The sequence below is a fragment of the Zingiber officinale genome, chromosome 8A, assembly GCF_018446385.1.
Source record: "Zingiber officinale cultivar Zhangliang chromosome 8A, Zo_v1.1, whole genome shotgun sequence".
Classification (NCBI taxonomy): domain Eukaryota; kingdom Viridiplantae; phylum Streptophyta; class Magnoliopsida; order Zingiberales; family Zingiberaceae; genus Zingiber; species Zingiber officinale.
In genome coordinates, this window is record NC_056000.1 from 37,117,330 (window position 1) to 37,128,096 (window position 10,767).

At 36.5% G+C, this 10,767-nt stretch overlaps 1 protein-coding gene across 2 annotated transcripts; it reads right to left on the reverse strand.

The window, feature by feature from the left end:
* Positions 1-4,350: 4,350 nt before the first annotated feature.
* LOC122008502 (probable disease resistance protein At4g27220) lies at positions 4,351-8,453 on the reverse strand. 2 transcript variants are annotated; one of them, XM_042564248.1, is made up of 3 exons: positions 8,298-8,453; positions 4,724-7,977; positions 4,351-4,545 (listed from the first exon to the last, which is right to left on the reverse strand). In XM_042564248.1, the coding sequence occupies exons 1-3, from the start codon at positions 8,397-8,399 to the stop codon at positions 4,521-4,523; spliced, it is 3,381 nt and encodes a 1,126-aa protein (XP_042420182.1). In that variant the 5' UTR covers positions 8,400-8,453; the 3' UTR covers positions 4,351-4,520. The 2 variants fall into 2 exon arrangements, with proteins under 2 accessions (XP_042420182.1, XP_042420183.1); XM_042564249.1 differs by lacking the exon at positions 8,298-8,453 and adding an exon at positions 8,075-8,288.
* Positions 8,454-10,767: the final 2,314 nt, after the last annotated feature.

Below are 10,767 nucleotides of genomic sequence, written 5' to 3' on the forward strand. Positions count from 1 at the left end.
GATGACACCCCCCTGTTGGGACCGATTATGTAGCTAGAGGGGGGGGGGTGAATAGCTCGGTGCGCTCGTCTTGCTCTTTGTTGCTTGTTTCTTCAAGATATGCAGCGGAAAATACAAAGAAACAAAATACACAACGCCAACAAGAGGATTTACTTGGTATCCACCTCACAAGAGGTGACTAGTCCAAGGATCCACATACTCACGCACCCTCCACTATGAATAACACTCCTTTATGGTAACTACCAAAGGCCGAGAAGCCCTACAATACTCTCAATACAACAAGAAAGCAAGGGAAGACGAATACAAGAAATATCTTACAAGATATGCAATGAAAACCCTAACCCTAGCTTCTTCCTCTTGTTGTAGTCACGCCTCTTGACTTGGATATCTCTCCAAGATCCTTCAAGAACTGGCGGCGAGAGTGGAACTAGCTGTGGAGAAGTTGCTGTGTTGATCAGAGATGAACAGTGTGAGAGATACCGAAGGAATCGCACGCCAACGGCTTTATCCAGCGCCAACGGTCGGATCCCGATCGATTGGATTGCTCCCAATCGATCGGGGAGGCTTTGGATCGATCGGTCGATCGATCCAGAGCACCTCTGTGCTCTTGGAAATTGCCTGGATCGATCGGCTGATCGATCCAGGGCTTATCGCGCGAAATCGCAACTCCCAATCGATCCACTGATCGATTGGAGGATCTGGATCGATCGACCGATCGATCCAACGTCGTTCTGTGCGATCGCGCACTTGTCCCAATCAATCCACTGATCGATTGGGAGGAGGCTTGTCGCGAAGACTCGCCCAATCGATCGGTCGATCAATTGGGCATGAGCCAATCGATCGGCTGATCGATCCAGCTCATGATTTCTCCCTAAAATCAAGTCTAAAGCCTCCTAAACCAACATCTGGTCAACCATGACCTGTTGGTTCATCGTGCCTAGCATCCGGGTCACCCTTGACCTGCTAGGACACCTTCACCAAGTGTTCGGTCAATCCCTTTGACCCACTTGGACTTTTCTCCTCGTGCCAAGTATCCGGTCAATCCCTTTGACCTACTTGGACTTTCCTCCTCGTGCCAAGTATCTGATCAATCCCTTTGACATACTTGGTCTTTCCAACACCAGATGTCTGATTAGCCTTGATCCATCTGGATTTTCTTGTGTCTGGCTTCACTCACCAGGACTTCCTTCTGCCTAGCTTCACTTACTAGGTCTTTCACCTGGCTTCACTCACCAGGATTTCCCTTCTACCTAGCTTCACTCACTAGGTCTTTCACCTGGCTTCACTCACCAGGATTTCCAGTCAAGTATCCAGTCAATCTTAACCTACTTGACTCTCCTTCACACATGAACAATTGCACCTGCAATCTTCATGTATTGACTACATGTATTATCAAACATCGAAACCATAACATCAAGACTCGAACTTGACTCAATTCAAGCTCAGTCAACCCGGTCAACCTTGACCTGGGGAATATTGCACCAACACCCCCCTCTTTTTTTTTTGTGTATTTTAGGACAATGCCCCCAATTTTTTTGGGAAAGTTTGTTAGTTTTAGTGTTCTTAGAGACTATAAAAGAACCAAGGGGTACTTGTTTAAGGTAGCGAGGGATCAAAGGGTTCCCCATTCCCTATTAAGGGGGTTTCCTTGTGACAAGGAACCCTAGGAGTGCATTGTTTGTAAGGAGTCGTCAAGATTCCGTCCTTAAAGCTTGGAGTTCATCCGAAGACACTGACGCACATGACAACTAAGCTTTCTCTCTCTTTTCTTTTTGATTTACAGAATTCCCTTTTCCATGTCTTTGTGTTGTAACTCAATCTTCATAGAGTAATTATTTTAATTTTAGGATGAGAGGGTAGTTCGATGAATTGTTGACACTTGTTTTATATTTATTCATCTCTTTTATCGCATGACATGTTTAGTTTATGACTCGGCTTTAGTATGCATATATGATTAGTGCATTTTCATATCCCATGGGATGTAGGAAAGGACCGAGAGGTGAACCCAATTCTCCGATCCCTAAAGTCCGAGACATAAGGTGTTGTTCATAAAAGTAGTTTAAAATCTGACAAGAGCATCATTGGCTGTCACATAGCTTTATGGGTTTATCCCAATTCAACATCACAAAGTAGGAAATAACAACTAGAGGACTGTGTGATATTGTGACAGAAGACTCTATGAATAAGCGGTCATTTTAGTAAGGTTACTTTGAAAATAGGCACCGCATTTGAGTAGGCTCACCAGTATTATTCCAAAAGTCTATGCCAGATACCTCGGGATACACCACCTTCATAATTATTGAACACAAAGTTAAAAGAGAATAACATTTAGAGTGCCAATGATCATCGTGGTGAAACCAAAGTCTTAAAATTGCTTCCTCAAATTAGTTTCCCCCACCCCTCTTTCTTAGTTTAATTTCTCTCCCACTTGATTTTCTCAATCTTGATTGATTTAAATAATATACTCGGTGATTTGGATTGATATTCTATTGACAGTCCCAGTGGTCGATATTTTATTATTTCATGACAACAGTGCACTTGTGGATTTTACTCATCAGCTCCCATCACCAAAGATTGACTTAAGCATCGTAGAGAATTTGCAAGACAATTCTGACCCTCTTTAACATGTGTTACTTCACACAAGTTAGTTTTCATCCTTGGAGGAAGCGTCCATGTCAACAGCCAGCAATCAACGAGGAGGTGATCTAGAGGCAACCACGGGTTAGGTCAGAATTCGACTCGATCTGGGCCCGTAACCGGGTCAATGGGACTGTTATCTATTGACTAGAGCCGAAAATTTGGATTGGACCCATCCGTTTAGTCCGCCCCTCTAAATAATTTAAGAGGTTGGGTTGGAATTATATCAACTCATTCAAAGACAAGTTAAAGTGGGCCGACCTGCCTGGGCCCTCAACGGGATTGGGTTGGCCTGCAGATTGAGAAGAAAAAAATCTCTAAAGAATTTTTTTCTCAAATAAACAGAAGAAGTGAGCACAAGAGATTTTTAGAGGTATACATCTTTTGTGTAATTAAATTTTAGAAAAATAAATATAAGTTGTATTCTTCATTGAGGAAAAAATTAATAAATCATAACTTTAAATCATCAGTCCTTCCACAATGTCTTGGTGGAAAGGAATCCAAAGACAATAAATTCAAAAACATGCTTCATTACGATTCCATAAAAGTTATAAGCCCTAAATCTGTCTAATTCGTAATCCAAATTTATTTTTTTTATAATTTCTATATATATATTTTTTATTTTTTTCCATTTTTTGATGGGAAATTATGTTGTCATGATTAAACTCAAGTCTCTTGGGTGACAATCAAGTATCCTAACCAATTAGCCTATAATATATTGATGTTCACATGTGATAGTTAATTATTTGATAATTAATCAATAATTTTCTTTTGATATACAAAAAATAGTAAGAGAGTACATAATTTTTTTAATTCCATAACCGTTCATTTATAGTAGTGTGATTTAAAAGTTAGAGAAAATGAGTAAAAGTAATTCCAACCAATAAATTGATAGTTATAACCGTTAAATAATAAAGAAGTACTGATGGCAATACTTCTATGGTTCAGAATACTCCTCTAAAATTGTAAGGGATATATAGACAACTTCAATAAGTACAAGTCATTTATTATATTTTTTTTATAAATTTATAATTTTTAAATTTGTTAAAATAATAATAATCTTGAACCATGACGAATTATGAATTAGTGGTTCTGAACCATGAACCGTAACCATCCTTGACAATTAAGGCTCAGGGTAAACTTGTCAGGAATCGTCGAACTGTTGATTCTGAACCGTCAAACAGTCGGTTCTGAACTATCGAACAGTCGATTCTAAACCGTCGGACAGTCGATTCCGAACCGTCGGCTTTGAACCGTCGAAGCATCGACTCCAAACCATCAAACTGTCAATTTCAAACCGTTGATTCCAAATCGTCGTCGGGTCTAGATAGATCTTACATACATGAATTTACATGAAACTTGATTAAAAAATGATTAACCAGGTCAGGTAACGTTGAATCTAAGGTGACCAATCCGGTCTCATGGAAGTTTCCCATTGACCGCCAGGGTAAATCGGGAAGCGCTCATGACGAGCGACCTAGAAGCCCAACATCCATTGGTTGCGCATCCGATTGAAGGAAAAATCCCTATAAATACATCGTATCTATGAATTGAACCGTGGGTGTCTGGGTGACAATTGAATGCTCTTCCACTGCACCATAGCCCCGGTGGCATACATGAAACTTAATCAAAAACATGCCCAAAGTGGAACAACAAGAGAAATATCTTACAATCAATGCTACATGAAGCATAAAGCACAAAATGGAACGAACAAGAGAAATACCTTATGATTATTATTGAATTGTTCGATTAGATAATGTCTTCTAGTTCACACCCACCCAATTTATAAACACAAATCTAGAAATTTAAACGGCTGCTGAATCTTGTAAGAGAGCAAGCAGAATCATCACACCTCAAAAAAATCCATCCTTCAAAGTTGGAGCCTACTTGACTTCATTGATAGATTGACTGCATCAAGTTACAGACAACATCAGTATGATGGAACAATATATGTTTCAAAGTTCATTAAGGGTCAAAACTAGATCTTGATACTGAATAGTTTTCCTTTTTTTTCAAGTTCTATCATATTGAAATGATAAAAATGATTAGTAGATCTGTTCAAGTAAAATGATTCCGAGACTCTTACATGATGTCAAAGCGTGATTTGGTTATATTGTCTTCCCATATCAATGTTTTGAACCAGTTGACATCGTCAAGTCTTACAACGTGCACCTTCTTCAGCTTCTGTGCGCTCTCATGTCCAATGGGCAGTCTTGCTAGGTTCAAACAGTCACTGAGGTGGATGTACTCCAATGACGGCCAATCCAAGGTTTTTGCCGGTTCTCCTTCGAAGAAATATCTTAGACTCGGCAATTTGATTAACAACAGTTGTTTGAGCATGGGGAAAGCCCCCTTCTTCAAATCACAGCCTTCTTCGTCGGTGATGATAGTCTCGAGGAAGTCGTTATTTTTTATCTCCAGTCTTTCTAGGCTTTGAAGCTCATTTGCAATGCTTGGCAAGAAAACATGTTTGAGGCATGGGCATCGCATTATCTGTAGTTGCTTCAGTTTCTTAAAAGTTTCAGATGGTAGTAGTCGTGAATGAGTTGCCTCCAATGTCTGTGTGAACAGATTCAATAACTTTTTACAATTAACAACTTCAAAAGTAGTGAGGTTATGCAAGCTTCCAGGAGGAACAACTCCATTGCAGAAACTGATTAGATTCGACATCTGAGATAGTCGTATCATTTGCAGTTTCGGAAAGATAACGGAATCATGCCCAAGCCCTTCAAAATTTAGCAGTACATGTGGCCCGGGACATCCTTCAAGAAGAAGCTCTACTAGACTTGGATGCACTCTCTGAAGCAAGTCTTGTGGCAAAATGTCAACAATGTTTCTGCACCTTCTTAATTCAAGTGTTCTTAATTTTTTGAGTGAATAAGCAGGAAGCTGGCCAGGACAAATCTGTTCCAGATTCTCCATGTCCAAAAGGGTTAGCTTCATGAGCTCACCAAATGCATTCGATGGAGTATCATCAGTTGACCGTAGAAGACATTGGATTTGATGGCAGTTCACAATGAGCAAAGACTGCAGATTGGCAAAGCAAGACATGCTCTCTAAGGGTATCAGATCTGTGAAATTCCATTGGCAACTATCAAGCCTCAATGCTTCGGCTCTCTTGAGAAAAGGCTTACCCCAACTGATCATCGACTGACTTGCTTGTTTTACAAAAAAGTCTCTCTGGTTTTTAGAAGCCAGTGAAAACCAATCTGGCTCATTATATATAATGAAGTGGCGCAAGGCTTTGTAAGCATTGTCAGGAATAATTTGTTCAGAAAAATCTCGGGCATACTTGACATACAACTCAACCCTGACCAACTTTTTCAAAGATGCAACCTCAACTAGTAGTGCTTCAGTCACATTGTAGCCTCTCAAGTAAAGTTCTTCGAGTTGAGTTAACTTTGGTACCAAATTTCTGGGTATCTGCAGCAATGTGCAATTCGACAAGTCCAAAAGCTTTAGCTTAACTAGACCATATACTGTTTCCGGTAAGGCAGTAATACCTCTACATTCCTGCAAGGTAAGTATTACGAGTGTCTTTAGTTCCCCGACAACATTTATATCGTTCAGCTGTTTACATCTATCTAAACGGAGAGTTCCTAGACCTTTTAAGCATATCAATGAGGAAGGTAAAGAAGTAATGTCTGTATTACTTAAATCGAGAACATTTAGTGAGACCATGTTTTCAAAGAAATTGTCTGGCACACTAGTAATTGGGTTAATATTCAGCAACAACAGAATTAGTTTGGGGCAATTTGGTTTTTCAGGAATTTCTTGCAAGAAATTATTCGAGAGTGAAATTCTCTTGCAATCTGCTAAGTTCTCATACTTCGGCCAATCTATAAGGCCAAGTCCAGCTTTAACAAGAAAATGGTTGTTGTCCTTGAAGCCAATATATACAGCTACATCTCGCACCACATCATGAAGCTTCACACACCCGGCTTTCTTACTATCAAGCACTAAACATGAAAGTTTCAGTTTCTGGAGCAAAAAATGCACTCTGCCACGTACATTCTCTAAAGTGGAGAGATTACTCAATAAATTCTCTCCGACTGCATATCGAGTTATTTCATCCTCACTGATATCATAGTCCTCGCGGAACAAACAGCAGTAGAGAAACAACTGTTTTAGTTCAGCAGTCTTCAGATTTTGATAACTTAGCTCTAGTGGTTTGAACAATTTTTCCTCTACCTCTTCCATGTTTCCAGGAACGGATTGCTTGAGTTGGGATAAGGCATCTTCCCAAGCACGGGCATCCTTGTAAGATCGTAACGCTCTTCCCACTACAGCAATTGCCAGCGGCAAACCACAACATTCTTGTGCTACCTTTCTTGCAACCGGTTCTATGCCATCAGACTCAGCAACTTGTCCCGCCCTCATTCTGAAAAGTTGCCATGAATCTTCTTCAGACAAGGTGGCAACTTCCACTGAGACATCAGTTTCCATTACATTGCATGTTTCAGCTTTGCGGGAGGTAAGCATCACTTTACAACCCTTGTGTTCTTGGTATGGAATCCCAACTTCCGTAACTAGCTCCAGCCTTGCCCAAACATCATCTAGCATTATCAAAACTTTCTTCTCCTTCTCCAACCTAGTGGCCAACATCTTATTTGAGGATTCACGCATGCCCAGCGCATCAGCAATGTGGCGTTGGATCTGAGCTATGTTTGGATTCTGTGACACAACCACATCTATTACCACATCAAATGTTTCTGCTTCCTTCATCTTTCTGCCTATTTCTTCCATCAATACAGTTTTGCCTACACCACCCATGCCATATATTCCAATCAAATTCACTTTATCATCATTCAGGGCATCAATAACCTTTCGCATTGCCTCTTTGGTGGCGCCAAAGCTCACAAAGTCTTTGTTCGATGGATGAGTAAGAGTTGATGGATCAAGAGTATGAGAAAAAGCTTGGAAGTTCTTTCGATCTAGTAGTTCTAATGCTTTAGCCCTTTTCTTGGTAGCCTCCCTTCCGACCTTATAACGAGGCACCAAACTAGGGATGCAACATTTCTCATCCCTTACTATCCTGTTGAAGTTGTTCTCGATATTATTAAATTTCCCCTCCAGCTCAAGCACATTGTTTAGCCACAAATTAACTTCATCACTGATAACTTCATTGTTCCTTTCAGCTGCCTCCATTTTTTGTTGTGTGTCATCCCTGATGGCCTTTAAAATATCGAAATGTTCTTTGAGTTCCTCAAATTTTTCTTTGGAATATATAAAATAACATGCGTGGGTCTTTAATTTGTTCCAAAAGTACTTCACAATCACATTCCCAATTTCTGATTCCATTCCTCCACAAAAGTTACTGAAACAAGGAACAACCATGATCTGCGCAGGAAGTTTACAGGGTATATTTGGTAGTTCAGAAATAAAAAAAAAAATGATCATCAAACAATGCAATGTTAAAGAACCGAAACTTTCATACTTTCACGTAAGAGTCCTTTAGGTTTCATTCTGTTTTTAATGGTTCCAAAATGTGAAATTTCAACAAATACATGAAGAAGAACCTATCCCTTCCATATCCAGACTATGCCAGTTAACAAAGATCAAGTTTCATCTCTTTCCACAGGAAAATTTCCTAACCACACCGCACATATAGATCACTTGAGAAAGTAACAAACGTCCAAAAAAGAAGTTGAGGAGCGTACCTCGGCAATGCCAATGATGGTGAGCAAGATGAAATCAGGAAAAAAAAAAAATACGGCGATAAACAAGATGATGAACTCAGAAAAGGACCGATGTGAAGGCATTTGATGCTTGTCGGCCACTTGCACGTTCCCTCTTCGTTAATTATTCGATATTCTTTTCGTCTATTAATTAGTGCCGAAAAGAATGGAGTACTCCTTAACTATTATAAAATAATAAACACGGAACGAATTTTTTTTTTAAGAATCACTTTTTAAATATTTTTTTATTCGTCTGAATTGATGAAAAAATGAATTTTCCTTCCTTCCTGCTCCTAGCTAGCGGCATAGTCAAGATTTTCAACTAGTGACTAAATCTTTAAAAATTCTAAATATTAGTAATTTTTAACTTCTAAAGTTTAAATTTTGAATTTAAGGAATTGAAAGTAAATTTGTTTTTTTTGTTCTAGTTGAACAAAGATCCGTCAATTTCTAAAATTTATTTATAACTCAAATTCAAAAAAATCATTTAAAATCTCACTTTATCATAATATATAATAATAATAATAATATATATGAGACCTTCATTGTGATTTAAATAATTATTCTAATTATCATCTTAATAAAATAAAATTTATATTTTACATCTCTCATTCAACTAATGGAAAATGAAAAAAAAAAAAGACAATTTACGTTTTTTTTTATTTTTATTTTTTGCTGCTGCGTTGTAGTTGGATAAAAGAAAAAGAATTACTTGCAAAGCGGTGCTCACTGTAAAAAAAAAATTGTTGCGTTTGAGGAAAACATAGAAGAGTAGATAGGAAGGAAGAAATAAAATAGGAGAGTTTTACCTTTTTTATTAGTAACATCAATTAACTTCGGTCAGTTTGGCAACGACACAAAGAAAGTAAAGCACAGTAAATGAAGAAGAAAAAGGCAGTAGTTATTATGGTATCAATAAAATCTTAAAAAATATAAGAAAAGAAATAAGATATGAGAGCTATTCTTTATGGCAAAGGTGAATACATTCGTTTCTAGCGTCTCCGTCAGTCCGTCCCAAGGTTAATACGAAGGAGATAAATCATGGACACATAAAGGAGGTATTTATCTCGATTTTATCGAGATTCAAACTCCAGATCTTAGTGTGGCAAGGGTAATAATTGATACTGTATTTCAATTAGAGAAATGAAGAAAAAGAAAAAAATGAGCAAGAAGAGAAACAGAAAAATAAAAGAAAGAAATGAGTAAAAAAAAAAATGACAGTGGCTTACAGCGGAGGCTACTGTATGTATGAGAAAAGTGGGAAAAAAAAAATAAAAGAGAAGGTTTATTTGTCCAAGTCATAATTTGGTCCAATAAACTTTAAACCAATCCTACTTTAAATCAACCTAATCTTTATCTCCATGCTTATCTATTGAATTTAGACATTTAGTTTACTCCCTATCTAATTTTAATTTAACAACCTCATTTCATCATATTCTACAATTTAATTTATTTTTTATTATTTTTTTTATTTTTAAGATTTAATATTAAATATTTCAAATCATGATATTTTTTAATAAAAATAATACAACTGAAAGCTTTAGTCAAGTATTTTTTAAATATAAGTTAATTTTAATTTGTTGAGAAATGAATCAACTGGTCGTGGCATTTTTCCCACCGCTTCTAGTGGCTGCCTGATCGAAGTCATGCTCGATTGCCTTGTGACCTTGCTTAACCCTCCGCGGCCGCAAGTCCGACCACATAATTTTTCTTCTTAAATTTTTTTTTCTCTCTTCCTTCCTTGTCTTCAAAGATTTTTTTTCTACTTTAAATTCCTTTCTTTACTCAATCTACACACTAGAGTAAAATAAAAAATTATTATTATTTATTAAAATCAAACCAAATTAAATGGATTTAATTATTTCATCAAAGACATGAAGAATTTATTTTTTTTTTAATTACATGATCTCATACATTTATTTTTTTCTGAAGATTTAATAAAAATAAATAAAAATATTTTTTAAAATATTTTTAAATTTTTAATATCTAATTAAAAAATAAAGAAAATGAAATAAAGTTAATAAAATAAAAACCTAGTTATTTTATTAAACAATATGATTTTAAAATTTATGTCAAATTAATATAATTAGTTATGAATAATCTCTTTAATTTATTTATATAATTTTTTAAATTTTTTAAGTCCATTAAAAAGTTTTGACTAAAAGTTATCGTTGGTGCTCAATTTTATTCTAAACTTACATCAATATATTCATAATGGTCCTCTAAATTTATATATATTTTTATTTTTATTTAAGAATTTTAATAAAAAATTATAAATTATAAAAGAACTTTAAAAAGATTAAATCTATTATTAATTTTATTTTTTTAGAAAAAATAAATATAAAAAGTATTTTGGTGTTGTTCAAAATATTACTACCTTCGTGTTACTTTCGTCAAAACAACATTTTGACTGTGTTTTTGTCAAAGCAGTACTAAGTTGGTTCTCTAAAAA

Excerpts from the sequence above, each read along its gene's own strand:
- LOC122008502 (XM_042564248.1), bottom strand. The coding sequence starts at position 8,399 with ATGCCTTCACATCGGTCCTTTTCTGAGTTCATCATCTTGTTTATCGCC. Across the intron at positions 7,978-8,297 it reads CCATCATTGGCATTGCCGAG|ATCATGGTTGTTCCTTGTTT; the intron begins GTACGCTCCTCA and ends CTTCCTGCGCAG. Across the intron at positions 4,546-4,723 it reads AAATCACGCTTTGACATCAT|TCAATCTATCAATGAAGTCA; the intron begins GTAAGAGTCTCG and ends AACTTGATGCAG.